This window comes from Microcaecilia unicolor, chromosome 5 (assembly GCF_901765095.1).
Source record: "Microcaecilia unicolor chromosome 5, aMicUni1.1, whole genome shotgun sequence".
Taxonomy (NCBI): Eukaryota; Metazoa; Chordata; class Amphibia; order Gymnophiona; family Siphonopidae; genus Microcaecilia; species Microcaecilia unicolor.
The window spans coordinates 326,014,378-326,034,747 of NC_044035.1; the positions used below are offsets into that span (position 1 = coordinate 326,014,378).

Genomic DNA, 20,370 nt, shown 5'->3' on the forward strand with positions numbered 1-20,370 from the left:
AGAAACTCAAGTGTAAACAAGGCCGACACTAAGCGGTTCATTGCAGGATGCACCTTGCATTCTTCCCATAGATTTTAACATGTAATTACTCCAAGGGTTGTCCACAATTTAAGCAGTCAAATCTGTATTACCTACTCTGGATTTGTGTTTGTAAAACAAAGTGAGGGTTAACCAAAACCCGAGGTGGAAAGAGACTGGAATTTTGTCTGTAAGAAGAATTCGGGTTTGTTTACCCGTTAATAAAGAAAAGGCGTTGACAACGAGTGCGCCTTAGTTCATCATTGGAATGAATTTGAATTTCATCACAGGACTGAGTTTGAACTGGTAAAGGAAAAGTTGTTTGCTCATGACTTTACAAGACACACGGAATGGACAGTGGAGATAAGCATGTTTCATCATGATGTATATTTCACAGTGTGGACTTTAAGATAAGTGAATTTGTCATGAGATTTTCCTTCTTGATCTGTTTTGGGGTATTGGGTAATTTGTATGAATGTTATTGAGTGTTTTAGAATAAGAGATGGATTGTGAGTAATAATAAAGAATTGTTATATATGAATATTTTGAAGAGTAGTAGTCTAATTAAGAATAGATTTTAACATGGGAGAATTACCTTGGCATATCTGCTACATAATATGGCTATTGCATTGAGAAAGAATTAGAGAAATGCCATATTCTCTAGTTGATTTACAGCTTGCTGGTAACCAAGTAACCTTCTGCTTAAGTGCACCTGCAGAAGAAGAGATTGTGTGCCATATTTTTAAATGCTAGTGTGTATGTCTTTGAATATGTTTGTTTTCCTGCCTTTCTTGTTTGCATTATGCTAAATTACTGCTCAATTAACCTGAGGGTAAATTTACTTTCAGATAAATGTTGCTACTGAAGGCCAGTACAATCTTGAGTTGACTGGGAATGATGAAGGGATATTTGGAATTGATGCAGGGTCCAACATTCTATATGCTACCATGCCATTTGACCGCGAGCAACAGGCTGTCTACAGACTTCAGGTACATTCCGAATGACTGCCTATTTCTTTCTTTCAGATGTTGCATTTATGAATTGCTCCCTTCTTGGTGCTTATAGATACATCTGTTTTATGTTATTGATATTTGCTAACTTAAGGATGTTACTGTATTACATTTATATAATAATCTTCAATAAAATTTCAAGGACAAAAACAAATGGGAAAAAAAAGTTCAGTTTATTAAGGGGTCATGTGCTAACAGAATTAGTGCACACTAAATGCTGTGCATCCTCTTCATCGGAGTCTGCAAACGCCCTCCAGTAATATGTAAGCCACATTAAGCCTACAAATAGGTGGGAAAATGTGGGATACAAATGTAACAAATAAATAAAATAAATATTACCTGTGGGCCACATGGCACTTTAGTGCATGCTAATGTCCCTTGGCACATGCTAAGCTTTAGTAAAAGGATCCCTGAAAGACTCAGGAGCCCTTTTATTAAAGTTCATTATATAGTTAACATGTAAATTAGGGTATGTTAACTGCTACTGCACAAGCACGATAACTGGTTTTACATTATTTGAATGGTTAGCAAATGCTAATTCATGTTTTAAATAGGCAGGGAATGGGCAGAGTTTGGATGTGGAGATTATACTGCAGTTAGCGCGTGACACATACCACACGCAAACCAAAAATTGTGCATCCACACAGTGGCATTCCTAGCGTCAACGACACCCGGGGCGGATTGCCAATGCACCCCCCCCCGAGTGCAGCGGGGCCCTCCCCCGGCGAAATGACCCCCCCCGGGTGCATGCCGCTCGGGGGGGTGCTGCTGCGCATGCCTGTCGCCTGCGAGTTCGAATTGCTACGCTAAATTCTCTCGTTCGCTGCAGCTCCCTCCCTCTGCCCCGGAACAGGAAGTAACCTGTTCCGGGGCAGAGGGAGGGAGCTGCAGCGAACGAGAGAATTTAGTGTAGCGATTCAAACTCGCAGGCGACAGGCGCGCGCCGCGGCACCCCCCAGCGGCATGCACCTGGGGCGAACTGCCCCCACTGCCCCCCCCCTTGGTACGCCACTGCATCCACACTAAGTGCAACCATGGTACCACCAGCCCTGTTTCCTCTACACTGAGCAGGAGTCCTCCACCTACAGTCCTGCCAGCGGGTGGTGCTATTTAATTATCACATTTTAAAAAGTGAGGGACAGGCAAGCTCTTCAGGGCTCCAGGGAAACTGCCTCAACCTAGTGACTGAAAACATAATATTGAAGCACCACCCCTCACTGGCAGTAATATAGTTGGATGACTCCCACTCTGTTTAGAGGGAACAATGGGTACCATGCTTATGGACATTTTAATGCGAGATCTGCAACGGACATGCTGGGCACAACCCCACCCCTTAAATTGTTGCCGCATTGAATGTCATGGCCATGCCCCCGCTTCCAAACTCACTTTTCCTTCCAGTGGTCAGGCTCTACGGCTTCTCCCCACTACGTTCCTCTTGTACTGATGACTCTGCTGCCTGTTTCCCGGTTCTCCAAGCCTCATTCCAGGGACTGTCCAAGCCTCAGTCTAATGTCACTGTATCTTAGCCTTGCTCTGGTGCCCTGCTGTGTTCCTCAGTGCATTCCAAGCCTCATTACTGGGCACCAGAGGCTGAAATGATTTACCACTAGGTTTTAAATGTCAGTTTTCTTATGATTCATTCTGAAAGGATCTGAAAACTTTTTTATTTGATATGTTTAGGAATTGTTATCATATTAGTTTCACGCATGTATGTTTGATCTGTATCTGTATTGATTTGCATTGTTAGCCACTTTGAACCTATGTAGGGATGAAGTGGGTTAGAAATAGCAATTTAGATTAGATCAAGTGAGTATGGGATAGGTCATCTGAACAAATAAACAGAGGTGCCACTATAATGGGTTTTGTTCTGTGTATAAAAATTATCATTTCAAATTTCATATAGAATGAAATTGCGGATCGACTAGTAGAGTTGTACAATCAAATTTATGAGTATTTTTTCATGGAGAGGGTGGTGGATATGTGGAATTCCCTCTCGCGGGAGGTGGTGGAAATGAAAACGGTAATGGAATTCGAACATGCGTGGGATAAACACAAAGGAATCCTGTTTAGAAGGAATGGTTCCATGGAATCTTAGCGGAGATTGGGTGGTGATTCCGGTAATTGGGAAACAAAACGGGAGCTGGGCAGACTTCTACGGTCTATGCCCTGATCGTGACTGACTAGATAGGGATGGGCTGGAGTGTAAATTTTAATGGGCTTCGATGTTAGCTTCAGAACTTAGTACAAGAACAGTACTGGGCAGACTTCTACGGTCTGTGCCCTGAGAAAGGCAAGGCCAAGTCAAACTCTGGTATACATATCACATGCCATGTAAAATGAGTTTATCTTGTTGGGCAGACTGGATGGACCGTACAGATCTTTATCTGCCGTCATTTACTATGTTACTATGAGTATTTTGAACGATTTGAAGCCACTTGACATCATTACAGAGTGCATTACAATAATCAGTGCAGTTATGGAACAAGACATGAATGAACACCTGAAAGTCTATAATACTCAATGGAACGAATATGAGCGTAAGAAAGAATGATCTGTTACCGAGATCTGTGAAAGATATACAAATAATAAGAGTCACTCTACAGCAAAATTACTGTACATTAACCCAGTGGCGTAGCTACGTGGGGCCACTGGGGCCTGGGCCCCCATAGATTTGACCCCGGACCCCCCCTACCGACGACCCTCTCGACCCCCCCTCCCGCCGCCAACCCGCCTACCTTTGCTGGTGGGGGATCCCAACCCCCACCAGCCGAGGTCCTCTTCTTGCGGCGCAAGGCTTCGTTCTGTTTCTGAGTCTGACGTCCTGCAGGTTGTACGTGCAGGACGTCAGACTCACAGAAACAGAACGAAGCCTTGCAGATCAGCCAGCAGGCTTCGTTCTGTTTCTGTGAGTCCGACGTCCTGCACATACAACGTGCAGGACGTCAGACTCAGAAACAGATTGAAGCCTTGCGCCGGAAGAAGAGGACCTTGGCTGGTGGGGGTTGGGGTCCCCCACCAGCAAAGGTAGGCGACGGCGGTGGCGAGGGAGAGTTGGCAACGGGAGGGGGTCAAGAGGGTCTTCGGCAGGGGGGGGGTCAAAGTTGTTGTTGGTGGTGGCGGCGGTGGCGGCGGCGGTTGGCAATGGCGGGGGGGTCTGCGGCGCCAGGGGGGGGCTAAAATGTGCCCCCTCACCTCAGGTTCTGGGCCCCCCTTCCTGCCGAAATCTGGCTACGCCCCTGCATTAACCTATCAAAAAACTGAATAAAATATGAATTCAGTTCATACTACCATAAAGGGGGTAATTCTCTACAGGTTGCTTAAAATTAGGCACCTGGATGATGCACACTCAGGGCAAGATTCTATATATGGTGCCTAAAAAAATCGGAGCTGAAAAAAGGGCTATTCTATAAGCCACGCTTAAAGTTAGACGCTGTTTATAGAATTGTGCTTACATCCAGGACTCAAGCCTAACTTTAGGCATGGCCATTTGCATCAACTGGAATGTGGTGCAAATGTATGCTCCTAAATTAGGCTCAATCCCTGTTATTCTATAACAACGCATATAAATGCTAGGAACGCCCCCGTTCCGCCCTTGACCCTTCCATTTCCACACCACTTTTTTTTCACTTGCATGTAAAATTTAGTCATGGCTCCTGCATCTAAATTTACGCAGGTAAGTTCCAATTAAATCTAATTAGTGCCATAAGTGCAAATTCTATAATGGCAATAACACAATTGTAATTATAGAATACTAGTTTAAGACCACAGTTTTAGGCCTAACTTAGATGCGAGCATTTATGCTAGCTCAAAGGCTGATATTAATGTCACATCTAACTGTAAGCAGTTAGGTGCATAACTGCTAGTGTTCTATAACCTGTGCGTGTAAATGCTAGACACGGCCGTGACCCACCCATGCCCCTCCCGGATCAGTGCCATTTTGCTGTTACAAGTGATAGAATTTGCATGCACAATTCATAGAATATCGACTCATGGCAGTTCCATGTGTAACTGCTGATTAGTGTCAATTAACACCAATTACAGCCATTGATGGGTATTTAACACTAATTAGCAGCTATTTATTACATTAAGTTATACATGTAACTGACATTATTTCTATAACTTGCGTATACAGCTTTGCGTGCTAAGCATAAAATTGCGCATGCAAGCTCACAGAATTAGGGAGAACTTGTGGAACAGCATCATGGTAGAAGGACTTCTTTTTTTCTCTTTTAAGCTAGCCAGATCTTTTACAAGATGGTAGCCAGGGTTAGAGGCCCACCACCATGGGTTAGTGTGGACAGCCTGGAGTATGCAATGTCCCTGACCACAGGAAAGTTGCAAAAACTTTGCACAATAACATAATAACCTGTAGAACTTGGGTACCACAGATTAGCAAATAACACGTTTGTGTGTTTGTTTTGAACCAGTGTCATAGTATTTTACCTCAATTTAGTAAATATAGCTCGTAGTACCTTTCCCAAGGAGCCATAATCCCTCAGGAGGCAAATCTCTCCAGGGAGAAACTGCCACAATTTAAGCGTAATGACAGAAAAGGATCACTCTCGGGTACATGACAGTCTTTCCCCATCTCAAGATCAGCTCGCTCGTAACAGTATTTCTGTGGCAGATGAGTTCCAGCAAGTGACTAATATGGAAAAATTCTCCACAGAAACAAAGGATATGCAATTCTTTTTAACTCCTTCAGGAACGTAGTGGAAAATTTAACTGAGATATTATAACATATTACAGATAAGCTGAATTGGATCATAGATTAAATAATAACAATAATAATAATTTGCTGATATTTGTACAGCACTTGAAAAGTGAATCAGGACTAAAATAAATATAGGTATCTATACCATAGTTACAAGAGAGGAGTAAACTCTACAATTAATATCTTTTTGTTCTATGGATAAATGTACATGCCAAAAATTGTCATAACACGATCTGTTGTAAACCAGGTGACTGCAAAAAATGAAGCTGGAGAGATACTTTTTGGCCCTATCTTCATCCAAATAATAGTAAAAGATGTGAATGATAATAAGCCGGTAATGGCCAAGGACATGTTTTCTGGAAGAGTCAGCAGAGGGATGAAACAAGGTAAACGCATTCTTGCAATCATTAAGGACAAAGAAATCTCTGTACATAATTACCTAGCATTTCTGTGTTGGTCACTCTGTACAACATGTTCCAAATGACTACTGTCCAGGACACATGGAGGGCAAACCTATAAAAAATGCTTATCTGGAGCCTATTCTATAAAAGAAAGTAGGCACCTCCTTTCCTTTATAGAATACTAGCCGTTATGCCCGTTAAAACGGGCGAGATTTCCAGCTACCCTCCTCGCCAGGTTGCCGCCGCCCCTCCCCCCCGAGGTCACCGCTACCGTTCCCCCCTCCCCCCGGAGTCGCCGGCCCGGGCCCTCTCTTGCGATTCAACTTACAGTGCCGAAACTGCAGCAGGCAGATCAGCTGAGCTGCCGTTGGCCCTCCTTCTCTGCCTGTGTCCCGCCCTCGTGTGACGTAATGTCAGCGAGGGCGGGACAGAGGAGGGAAGGAAGGCCGACGGCAGCTCAGCTGAATCTGCCTGCTGCGTTTTTGGTGCTGTAAGTTGAATTGTGAAGAGAGGGCCCGGGCCGGGTGGAGGGGGGGCGGTGGCGGTGACTCCAGTTGGGGGGGGAGCGGTAGCGACCTCGGCGGTTCCCTCCCTCCCCTTCGTGCAGTTTCCCTCTCTGTCCCGCCCCCGTCATCACGTATTGATGCGGGGGCGGGACAGAGAGGGAAAGTCTCTACTGCGCATTTGCGGGTGAGTACGGTCACTCGCAATGTATATGTTTGACTACTGCAACAAATGCAATATGCATATATAAATAGGCACACCCACTGATTTCAGCCGTAGAGCTGGTGTAAATGCTTGTGCCTGGAATTCTGGAAATGCATGAAAATTATGGCATTCTATAATTTAAATGCAGAACCATGCGCCCACCCATCTCTGTCCCCCATGTATGCTGACCTTCAAAATATCACCATCGTATCTAGGCACCATTTTATGGAGTAATGCATAACCAGAATATTTGCATATGCATGCATACTTGAACATATGCACACATATGTGGCAGTATTCTAGTCATGTATATGTGTCCTTGATGCCTAAATGTTGGTGCCTTCTATATAAACTTACCTCCGTACCTTCTATGGATGCTGTGGGCAGAGGGAATATCTATTTCAAGGTCCCACTTCTGTGGGTGCTTTAGGTAATAACCAGTGTCTCGCTCTTCCCTCACTTCTCTTCCTCTCACCTAAAAGAATCATGGTCCAGTCTAGATTTGGATTACCACATCAAAATAAAACTTTTACTGGGTGATTAAATCAGAATAAGTAATCTGTTAGCTTCACTGAGACAAAATCAAAGAGACAAAAAATTGTAGACATTAAGATACTCCTCTTTCCCTGTCTTTGGACTTATTTTGTACAGAATTATCAGGCTGCTCTTCTTCTCCGTTCCATTCTCCCCGGCAGAACAGCGCAGCAGAATTTTCACCAGCTTCTTTGAGTCCCCAGAAGACTCTGACTAGGCAGTCTCCCAGTATTCTTCACTGCTCTTAGATCCCATAATTTACCTTCTAGTCTCTAAGATACTTTGATGTCCCTTTCCCCAGTGGACTCCACTGGTCATGGACTTCCAGCAATGCCCTCTAAAGTTCTAATATGGAAAGGAAGCAAAAGACAGCAACTGCTTCATTTACCCAGAACTGATAGGTACTTCTGGGTCAGTCCTTCAAGGCCTGACATTCTGTATTCTTCAGATTCTACCTGTCTTAGGGCCCTGTTTACAAAGGCACGCTAGTGTTTTTAGCTTGTACTAAAAATTAGCATGCGCTAACTGTGTAGACATCCATAGGAATATTATGGGCATCTACACGGTTAGCACGTGCTAATTTTTAGCATGCACTAAAAATGCTAGCGTGCCTTTGTAAACAAGGCCATTAGAATGGCACAAACAACCCCTCAACTATTCTTTATGGAAGAAAATGTTGACAAAATACAACTGCCCTATGCTCACTCTTATCAGTAAGAACAAAAAAAAAGCAAAAGTAAACAGCACCATTTTAGAAAAATTGTGGAAGTCTAAATATAGACATTTTTGCCAAAACATCTAAAGTATGTGATATATTTTACAAATGCAAGGCTGAGCATATAAGCGTATTGTAAAATTGATATATCTCCGCCCCTAGACCAAGACGTTGAAAAGTCTATCACATGCCCAGCAATGTCTCAAAATGCTGCAGTGTGAAACATATGAATAGAGATGTATTTACAAGGGTGCCTATGAAGCTGAAAGGGGCCCATACGAGCCCACACTATCGTTCCCTGCCAGCATAGGACAAATACATGGTGTTCACACTAGTACCACCAGTGGTGGTGGTACAATGCATATAGTACATGCAAAACATTTAGCACTGCAAAACGTTTAGCACTGATCTGGGTGCAAAACATTTAGCACTGCAAAATATTTTGCACTGCTTTGAGGTTCAAAATGTTTAGCACTGCCCTGTGGTGCAAAATGTTTTACACTGCTCTGAGGTGCAAAATGTTTAGCACTGCCTTGGGGTGCAAAGTATTTTGCACTGCTCTGAGATGCATAAAATTTAGCACTGCTCTGAAGTACAAAGTGTTTGCACCCCAGAGTAGTGCTAGATGTTTTACACCCCAGGGCAATGCAAAACATTTTATGCTTCTTGCAGGGTGCAAAACATTTAGCACTCAGCTTTGTTTTTTTACCTTTATTTAATTGGCACTGCATAGAAATGGAACATGGTTCATACACCATTAGCAAATGCAATACAAAGGACATCAATTTACAAAAAAACAATTTAAATAAAAAGAATGTTGTACCACCCAAATCTTGTATAAACAACTCTATCTCACATTTTAATGGTTATACTCCTTGGGGTGGAGACAGATACTGAGCCAGAGAAGCAACTAGCTTTGTAAAATGTCAGGCATAGGCATTTTGCAGCCCTAAACATTTAGAGCTGCCGGCAGCTTCAGAAACTTGGATGTACCAAATATCAATGCTTACAGCTCTCTCACCTAGATGCTTTTGTAGGGCATATTTAAACATGATGCTTGCCATTTGACAATCTCTGGATGAGAAGGTTTGTACTGGCTCCAAAACTGCAGTTCTTGTCCTGCAAAGGAAGCCTCGTTTTAGAGGAGGTGGACATTTGTGCGGGGGAAGTACTGAGACACCACAAATATCTTTTTGTTGTGGCAGGGCAAAGGCTCAGCACCTACATCACACGCAAGGCATGGCTTGGTATTTGCTGTGGTGACGGAGGACTGTGTTCAAGTACCTGAGACAGTACAAGGGGCTGAGGGCAGAATGATGAACATGCTGAGAACCAGACAGGATCACAGAAGGGTCCTGCTGCACCCCAGAGAGGGAGGGGGAGGGGAAGGGAACAGGTGAGGGGCAAGAGGTAGTTGGCATGATATTGGAAAGGTGGGCAACTGCGGGAGCAGGCAATGCAGCAAGCCGTTAGCTGGTGGTGGGGAGGGCAGGTAGCAGGTGTGGAGACAAATGGGTTTCAGATGACAGACCTGGGTGGACAGAAATGGCAGTCTGGCTCACAGACTCTCAGTTCTCTTGGAGTCAGCACCAAACACAAACAGTCACAAGGACATGCTGCAGTGACACTTCTTTGTAATTTGAAGATGGTCTAAGTCCCAATGTAAATCTTGCATTGTCTGTACGTTAATGTGCTATCCAGAATCAAGGACAGATGCAGAAAGCATCACACTGCCCAAGACATGCCCTCTTACTGCCCCCGACACGATTCCACCAGCCCTAGACGTTTTAGTGGCTTATACGTTTTGTCCTGACCTTTTGTAAAATGCCGGCTTATATGTTTTGGCCCACAAAATTGTACAAGTGCCAGGACTGGGATGTTTAAAGCAAGAATAACGCAATTAATCATCATAACATATATTTAGTCTAAGTATTTAGTGAATACTATGTTTTCAATGATTTATAAAACTTAAAATAATCTTGTTCGCCTCTGCAGGTAGGGAATTTTATAAAATCAGAAATGCAGTACTGAAAAGTTTCTTATGCATCGATAAAAGCCTAGTAGAAGCAGCTGTTGAGAGTTCAGACTTGATTATGTGAATTAATCATTTTAATAAGCCAAATCTTACCTTTCTCAGGAGCCAAAGGTAGAATGGACAATCACCATATAACAACTCAGAAACAAAACACAATAATTTGAACTGAACACGAGGCAGCTTGGCAGGAAGGAGGCAAAGACAAATTTTCCCTCCCAAACTCCTTCCTTCATAATCTCAGTGACATCACTGTTTCCTCCCACAGCTACTCCCAGTGTGGACAGCCATCTATATATACCATATATTCTCATCTATAGGTTGCCCCCATATACATGTTGCATCCCTGCTTTCCACTTTAATTTCAATGTCCTTGTGATGACTCACATATAGGTCACCCAATCTATCCAAGACTACTACTACTACTACTGTTTAGCATTTCTATAGTGCTTCAAGGCGTACGCAGCGCTGCACAAACATAGAAGAAAGACAGTCCCTGCTCAAAGAGCTTACAATCTAATAGACAAAAAATTAAGTAAGCAAATCAAATCAATTAATGTGTACAGGAAGGAGGAGAGGAGGGTAGGTGGAGGCGAGTGGTTACAAGTGGTTACGAGTCAAAAAGTGGCCAATAGTCCAGTATGTCCCTTCCCTATGGTAATTACTCCCAAATATTACTCTATATAGCTACCTCGGTGAGTGGTACCCTTGCAGCTTAGAAACGCCATAGACCAGGTGTTCCCAAACCTGATCCTGAAGACACCCCATCCAGTCAGGTTTTCAGGATATCCACAATGAATATTCATGAGAGAGATCTGCATGCAGTGGAGTCAGTGCATGCAAATCTCTCTCATGAATATCCATTGTGGATATCCTAAAAACCTGACTGGATGGAGTGCCTCCAGGACCAGGTTTAGGAACCTCTGCCATAGACGTTGCCACCAGACACTGAGTTAACATTCAGGCAAGATTCATTAGAATAGAGCCTTTTAATGACCCAGGCCATAAGCACATTTCATGCAGAGAAGACTGAACACTTGAATGCTGACATTGCCCTACTGCATCCCAATAGCATAAAGCAACTGTGCATACTAAATGCATACGGGGGGGGGGGGGGGGGGGGGGGACAGGACGGGACAGAGTGTGAGATACAACAACCGTGTTTGGAATGGAGAAGAGCTGCTGTCTCTGTGCCTCTGTGACAGAGAGTTGTTTTGTCCCGGAGTGACTATATGGGAGACATACTGCATGACAGTGTTTAAGAGATAGCAAAGCAGTCTATGACAGCCACTGATTGGCAGAGAGGAATTGAGGATGGTGATATAGAGAATGCATAGCAGGAAGAGCATTCTCTGCCATCGTATTTGAAGGGCCCGTTCATTTAGTAAATCATAACTATATAACTATTTTACATTCAATTAAAGTAGGCAGCAAGGTAAGTTTCCATACTACTGAAGTGACGTACTCAAAGTAAATATCTCATTTCAAACCCTGACATTCTCTGCTTGGTCTATAATGAGGACAAAATGGCTGGGTAATCTGAACCAATCATGATGGTTTAATAAGAGCAGACCCTAATGTATCCATATCCATTATGTGTCATGCTTTATAGAACTGGTCAATAGAGGTAGATATTTATTGTGCTTCCATTACCATGCAGCAAGTCAAAATTTCTCAGTTAAATTTCTGTTTTTACTATTTATTTATTTATTTGTTTATTTATTTATTTATGACATTTATACCTCACATTATCCCAGCAACCTGAGTTCAATGTGGCTAACAATACAGTTAATCAAGGTTAAAGTACACAAAACAAAGTGAATACAACTACATCAACATCATACAATATTACAGAGAATAAAAAACTCTACAATGCCTAGATCAGACAGGGAGACGGAAAGCACAGGCAGCTCCTTGTGACTCTGGGCAAGTCACTTAACCCTCCATTGCCCCATGTAAGCCGCTTTGAGCCTGCCATGAGTGGGAAAGCGCGGGGTACAAATGTAACAAAAAAAAAAAAAAGGTAAAATCGATCAGATCTGCCTAAACAGGAAGATCAGGGACCACTTCCTGAAATCTGCTAAAGAGGAAAGTCTTTAGCATTTTTCAAAATGTCATGTAATCACATTGTATGAAAACAATGTCAACCAGTGAGCTGAAAGATAAGTGCTACCCTGCTTAACTTATGAGCTTTTGCTAGTCACTCAAGATCATTTAGATAAAAAGTCAAACATCACTTTTTGCATGCTATATAACACTTGGACGGGGGTGGGGGGGTTGTCAATAATTACACTGATCACAGAAGGGTCATTGAATCAGGCTCCTTTAAGCGAACAGTGGATCGCTGACCCAGTGATTTATGAGATTTTTTCCTCCATTTTTTCTTCCATGTGTTTATTCACTTATTTGCACAGTGAACAATTGGTCCATCACTTGTTGACATTGTTTTCATACGATTGGACTGTAGTAAGAGCCTTTGATCATTAAGTATTATGTAATCATGTTGACCATGGATAGATTTAGGTAAAGAGTTCCAACATTTAGCACCGTGATAAGCAAATCCCTCTTCAAAAACTGACTTATATGCAATTTTCTTACTGCTCGAATAATGTAACTGTAAATAATTCCTAACCCCTAAAACAGCATTACTTGGTGGAAGGTCAACAAGAGGTTGCATATAGTCAGGGGACATACCAAACAATATCTGGTAGATAAAAACACAAAGATTGAAAGTGACTCTAGCTTTAATTGGGAGCCAATGCAACTAGATAACAATGGTGATGCCCTATCATAATGAGAAGCTTTACAGACAAGCCTAGCTGCAGTGTTTTGGGCAGCTTGAAGTTTCTTCAGCATAAATCGCATTGCAATAGTCAAACTGAAATAAAACATGCGTCTGGACCAGGAGTCTGAACATTGCAGCAGAGAAGAAGGGTCGTAACCTCCTTAACTGCCAAAGGGTTTTAAAGGACTTGGCCACAACAGAGGAGAACTGGGGCTCAAAAGGCAAGTGCCAATCTGCCACCATCTCCAGCAGTCCCAATGTTTACTCCAAAGGGTAAGATACCTGGTCAATAGTAAAACTCTCTAAAGGGGTCTGATCAAAAGGATTAGTGAGAACCCAGAATTTGGTTTTGTCTTTATTTAATTTTAATTTGAAAGCAGATGACCACGATTTCATCTGATATAAGCCAGATTTAACCAATAGCAGAATATCTTGAAAGTCACGTGCTCACACTCTCAAGAAAATTTGAACTGTCTCAGCCAAGGACTAACTTGTACAGTCTATGTCCCAAATACGGCAATATGGTTTAGGATGGGCTAGAGAGGGCTTTGACAGAAACTCCAGTAGCTGGAACATGAGGTCAGTACCAGGCAGATTTTTACGGTCTATGTCCCACAAACGACTCGATGGATTCAGATAGGCTGGAGTGGGCTTCAATGACAACAACAATAATTGGAACGTAAGGTCAGTGCTGGGATGGTTTCTACGGTCTATGTCCCAGAAATGCCAAAGAAAGACCATGATGAAGGATTTTATATCACATTCATTGTTGGTTTAATCATGAATTGATAATGAGTGTGACTGTTGGTCAGACTGGATGGATCGTTCAGGTCTTTATTTGCCATCATTTACTATGTTGTGTCCTTGATGATGCTTCATCCTATGCCCACAAATGTGTCCTTGGGCAAGAAAGTAAGATATACACTAATGGTCCTCAACCTTTGTCTTTCCATTTCATGAAGAAATGTTTTATTGTCAAGAGCTTTTGCCCCTCTAGAATCTCATCACCTGCTGTGGAGCTCCTGGCAAGATCTTTTCAGATGCATTACCATATATCCTACAACTTCTGTCCTTCAGGTTATAACACAGTTCCTCTGCTCCAGGACTGGATTTGAGCTTTGTGTCCGTATGACCTTTACAACCACACAGGGAACCAAAGGTGAGGGGTGCTGCTATGTCAGTGCCTCCTCCCCTGTGCTACACCCTTCCACATCACTTGAGCAGGAGGAGAGAGGGAGAGGATGGGGTGGGAGAGCGGGAGAGATGCTGGGTAGTGAGAGAGAGAGATGCTGTTGCTGTGCTGGATTCACTGCTTCAAGTGAAAGAGGGAGCATTGTGCCGGAGATACAATCACCGAATGGGAATCAGGGCATCAATTTCATTTTTCGCAAGAGTGTCAGTTGGCCACAGCCAGCCCTGCTCAGTTGTAACCTTCAAGGTGAATATGTCTAAACGATATCCTAAAAAACAAAACTGAGATGGCAACTAATCGCCCTCTCCTGAAATATCCAGAAGGGTATGCTTGAATGTGAGAAACTGAGTGCCTCTCTATCTTGGATTAACAGGTCCTTTCCATTTGCCATTTGGGGCCATTGATGCCGAAAGCAACAGGCAAAATATAGAATGCATGTGACTGATGCTTCAGTGTACCCTTTTCACAATGTGGCGGTGGAGTTGCTTTCAGATGTGACTACAAAGCTTCCCGTACACTGATACTCAGCTCTGAAATGTCAGAAGGAGAGATAGGCTCCTTTTAGCTTACTTATCTCACCAGCTGGGATATTCTATCATTAGTTTACAGATAAACTTTGCAACACATTTTTAAACCCCAATCATTCACCTCTGTGTTAATCGGAAAGTTGAGCATAAAGTCATATTGAAAAGGACTGCATATAGCGTGTAGAGGGGTTGTTTGCTTTCCTTGTGTTTTTGAAATAGACTTTATTTGTGAGGTTGCCTAGGATACAAAGTCAATAATATAAAGAATGCATTTTGGTTGGTGATTTGTTGATATTCCTAAGTGATGTTTGCATTTCACAGATCCCATATACATAAGAAATAACATATGACTTCTAGGAGATTAATCTTGGGAAACTAATTCATTTTGTTGTTTCTCTGCTTTCTCCCCTCTAAATTGGATTGGGCTAATCCACATTCTCTACTGGCCAAGAGATGACAGGAAAGTCTTTTGATGCAGGAACCATTTATTACTCTTTCCTGGGTGTGAGTTTCTTCTAGTGAATGCAGACATCCTTCCTCTCCACAGGGCCTCAACGTAGGTGATATACTCAAACCCTGCAGGCACATTAGGTTGTTGTAGAACTTTTCAAGATGATATTGGTTTAAATTTCTAACCTACCACAGGGAAACAGGTGAAAACTTCAAAGAAACCAACAACTATAGGGAGGGCAATTTTCAAAGAGATTTGGCCTCATTGAAAATTGCCCCCTCGGTCTAGCTAAAAATAAATTACAAAGTTCACGGTGCGTCTAAGAACATAAGAATAGGCGTACTGGGTCAGACCACTGGTCCATCTAGCCCAGTATCCTGCTTCCAACAGTAGCCAATCCAGGTAACAAGTACCTCGCAGAAACGCAGTTAGTAGCAACATCCCATGCTACCAATCCCAGGGCAAGCAGTGGCTGACCAATGTCCATCTCTGTAACAAACTATGGACTTTTCCTCCAGGATCTTGTCCAAATCTTTTTTACACCCATGTACACTAACCACCGTTACCACATCCTCTGGCAGCGAGTTCCAGAGCTTAACTATTCTTTGAGTGAAAAAAACATTTCCTCCTATTTGTTTTGAAAGTATTTCCATGTAATTTCATTGATTGTCCCTTGGTCTTTGTACTTTTTGAAAGAGTAAAAAATCGACTCACTTCTACCCATTCTACACCACTTAGGAATTTACAGACCTCAATCTCCCTCAGCCATGATCTCTTTTCCAAGCTGAAGAGCCCTAAAATGAGGAGGCTTCTGAGGACTTGGTTAGATCAGGAGGGTAAACAACATATAGAACAGAATTTTCAAAAACTATGTTCTTTGTTTTAATCCCTGTTCTGCCATCCACAGAAATACACCCCCCAATATTCAACCAGTAGCGGTGAGCATTTTGCTGCCCGCCCCCAGCATTATTCCTGGATATTCAATGCCGGGCCCTGTCTGGGCTTTGGCATTGAAAATCTGTTTGGGGGGGGGGGGGATTGAGCCAGCAACCCTTGACCACATAAAGCAGGTTTTTAAAAACAAACATAAGCCAAGCTGCTTAAAGATAGGATTACTATTTATGAAACGCATAAAAACTTTCTTCCCGAGGGAGATTTTTCAAAACCTAATTCAATCAATGGTCCTGAGCCATGCAGATTACTGCAACGGAATCTACACGGGATGCAAAGAACAACTCACAAAAAAACTCCAGACCGCCCAAAACACAGCAGCCAGGCTGATATTTGGTAAAACACGATTCGATAATGCTAAACCCCTCCGAGAAAAATTGCACTGGCTCCCAATCAAAGAACGGATCGTCTTCAAAATCTGCACCATGATCCATAAAATTATCTACGGCATGGTCCCAGGATACATGATTGACCTAAGTTCTACCAACCAGGAACAGAACCAGATCATCACGAACATACCTAAACCTCCACTACCCAAATTGCAAAGGACTTAAATACAAAACAACCCATGCTTCTAGCTTCTCCTACTTAAGTGCACAACTATGGAACACACTCCCCAAAAGCTGTGAAAACAATCCATGACCACCTAAACTTCAGGAAATCATTAAAAACCAACCTCCTCAAAAAGACTTACCCCACCGATCCAACGTAAAATCCCCACATCCGGCAACACAGCATAACCAATGATCGTACTGGACAATTTACAACCTTCCCTCCCTTTAACCTTCATGGTGCTTGAAACGCACCTACCTTATTCGATTACAACATACCCTTGTATTTGTTCTCAACCGGACTTTGCGTATGCCTTTACGGTCTGTGTAAGCCATATTGAGCCTGCAAATAGGTGGGAAAATGTGGGGAACAAATGTAACAAATAATAATATGGCTCAATTTAAGCGGTTTACTTAGGAGGTGAAGGGATGAATATTGGTTCTTTACTGACTCAGCTCCTGGAATGCCCACGAGTTAGCCACTTTTGAATTCAGCACTAAGTGGTCATTCTCAGCAGAGATAACCGATTAAATGCCAGTGAAAATGACCAGAGAGCCACTAAAAAGTGATTTAACTGGACAGCGACTGTTTCTGGCTGGTTAAATCATTTTCAATTCAGCTGGACAATGTGCAAATGTAGTGGGCACTTTGGCACCCATGTATTTTGTGCTTTATCTACCAATACAAAAGTGCCTCCATACTTTATAGTAAGGGTGGCGACTGAAAAATGTCCCCGTGATTGGTGTCTTCAACCTAAAAGTGCCCTTAAAATGCCTATTAATAAAGTATACTTCAGTTAATTCAAAGTGGTAGGAATGTGTTACAATGGGAGTATTTTTCAGGTTGGAATCATTTTATTTTTCTTACTTCTGTACCAACGAAGCTTATCTGTTCCCTTTTAAAACAGAGAAATCATTTATGCATATTAATGCCACTGACTTGGATGATCCTTCTACTGCAAACGGTGATTTACGTTATCAAATCTTCAGTCAGACTCCAAAAGAACCTTCAGAAAACATGTTCCAGATCAATGCAAGAACAGGTGGCCTTTCTTTAACTGCTGAAGGTATGAAAAATGCTTTATTTTGCCTTAATGCCTCTATTTGAACATATTTCGGATCCACATTCAGCCTGCAGTGTCAGTGTTTTTAAAAAATGTTGACTGTCACTGGTTAAATTTAGCCCCAGATATTCAGTGCTGTGCCATGTTTGGATATCTGGTGCTAATTTAAGTGTTTATGCGGGTCCTGGCGCTTGGTCGCCACAGCCATTATGTTGTGGCAGCCGCTAGGAGCGGGAGCATGTGGGTTTCACTCCTGCCCCATCACCTCCCTGGACCACCAATGATCCCAGGTAGGCCGGGGGGATTGGGAGTGGGTGGGGCTTCCTTCCTTGACAGGGGAATGAGGAATCTGGAGGAAGGGGGGGTCGGAAGAAGGGCGGCTGTGTCGGGTGGGTGGGAGGGGGGAGATCGGAAGGGCTGACTAATTAAAAAATTTATGTAGATCCCGGATAATATTCAGCCAGGGCCCGCATAGCTAACTGGATTAATTTAGGACAGCTTTGAAGCTGTCCAAAATTCACCCGGCACTGAATATTTGGGTGTCGGCACTGAATATTGCTAACTGTACTGCCCCCAGGGCTTTTTTTGAGGGGTACTGAGTACCAGCACCGTTTCCGTTGTCTGCTAAAATTGACCCATGGTTCCCAAGTTTTAATGAAAGAGCTCAGGCTCTACACACCAATTCTGCCTTGTCATAGATTCTGTGACAAGTTGCAGGGGGCCTGGCTATTGTGGGGTGGGTCCCTCAGTGATCACCCCACCCCTGAAAAATGGCCTGTCATTTGAGTATCGACACCTTTTTCACTAGAAAAAATGCACTGACCGCCCTTGACTTTAAACAAATATTCAGCAGCACTGCCTGGTTAAGTGCCATTGAATATCGTTAGTTTGGCAGCCCCAAGTGATTCAAACGAGTAGAAGCCTTTCTTGTCCACTTAAATAGCTTTGACTATTGGCTCAATTGTGCGTACATAGCAACATTTACACATGTGGGTAGATCACAGACACATGTAAACAACGATTTTAGAAAGCCACTATTTAACGTAGGGATATCTACACCATGTGGAGATTTCAAGGGGACATGTGGTGGTGTGGTTTGCGCATAGCTTGGGTGTGGCAAAAATCTACATCTGCATTGCCCATTTCATAAAGGGAATACATGTCTATGAGGAAAAATATCCCCATCAGGTTTTACTCTAGCTCAGATAGATTTTCAAAAGGTGCTTATTTTGACCAGGGCTTTAAATAAGGGATTAAAAGAGTCCCTTACCTTATCTCCCATTGTTTATTTCCACCTCCAAAATGATACCAAATTTATTTTATTTATTTGTTACATTTGTATCCCACATTTTCTCACCTATTTGCAGGCTCACTGTGGCTTACATAGTACCGTATCGGCGTTCGCCGGTTCAAGTATAACAAATACAAGGTGAAATGGTAGTAGGATAAGGTTCATATATGGTAGATACATTGGGGGACATAGGAGAGGAAGAGGGAGAGTTGGGTTGTGTCCATTATGATCTTTGGTTTTGTTGTGTTGCAGGTGCTTAGGTTCTTATGTTGGGTCGGTGGGGTATGCCTTTCTAACAGGTTTGATTTTAGTTCTTTCCGGAATTAAATTAAAACTGTGGCCTCACTATTGAACTGGTGGCACAAACATATGTAGAAACGACACATGGAAGCAGCGCCACTTAGACATGGAAGTTGCACAATTGTCACTTCCACGTAGAAGTGCTGACACTCCCACGTGGAAGTTGTTGGGGATGTAGCATTCATTTTATCCACTTGTACGTTTCTGAAATGAATGCTTTTGCTGTATGTACCAGCAAATACATATTCTTGCATGGGCAGAGCCTTTTCTAAAATACCGCTGGAACTGAGCATTCCCTGCCCTGGACATTCCAATCTCTGTGTTCTATGTAAAATGGGCCTTTGTGTGTGTGTGATTACATCTGGTGTTCCCACTGGTATCTGGAAGATTCATAGATAATTATGCTTGTGATAGATAATTATGCTTGTGAGCTCTACAACGCTTGCCATCGTTCGGTATTACTGTAATACATTCAACACCGATGCCATCATCACTGTGTAACAGGATGGTAACATCTCACAGGAGCTGAGCTAGGATGTCCTTTTGGTGCTTAAAATGGATTAATTAAAACGTGAGTTAAGAGATCAGTGGATGACGACCTTCAAAGGCAAAACTCTGTACCTGCAAGCATAGGCGCCAACATTTCAAAATGATCAGGGGGTGCCAAATTACCTCTTCTTGGACACAATAAAGGAGCTTGCTCAATATTGGGGGGGGGGGGGGGGGGCGTGTTCAGCATCCAATAGCACCCACAGAGTTGGTTTCTATGCCTCCAAGGCAACCAAACCACACATTCCTTTAAAAAAAAAAGTGTTCAGCAGGAAATGACTCAACTGAATCAAAATCACTATTGGAGATGAGACTTGTGGCCATCACTAGCCATCCACACATAATTGCCAACACCTCCACATGAAAGTTGCTGGATCCATGCCATTCATTTTTTCAATGGGCATATTTGTAAAATGGCTGCTCCTGCTGCGTGTGACAGCAAATACAGGTGCACTTCTGCAGGAATTCTAGAAAACGCTTTACACAGGCAGATCCTTTTCTAAAACAGCACATCTCAAATTGGCTCTCTGAATTTCAATCTCTACATTCTGTGTAAATGGAGCTTAATATTTATTAT

General features: G+C 42.8%; 1 protein-coding gene across 3 annotated transcripts in view; it reads left to right on the forward strand.

Moving 5' to 3' along the window:
- Positions 1 to 20,370, forward strand: part of CDH16 (cadherin 16) — a 167,316-nt gene that overhangs the window by 22,918 nt on the left and 124,028 nt on the right. For all 3 annotated transcript variants that reach the window (XM_030204463.1, XM_030204464.1, XM_030204465.1), the window contains exons 4-6: positions 867 to 1,007; positions 5,990 to 6,128; positions 17,498 to 17,656. In XM_030204463.1, the coding sequence (XP_030060323.1) occupies positions 867 to 1,007; positions 5,990 to 6,128; positions 17,498 to 17,656 (439 nt within the window). The remainder of the gene's footprint in view (positions 1 to 866; positions 1,008 to 5,989; positions 6,129 to 17,497; positions 17,657 to 20,370) is intronic.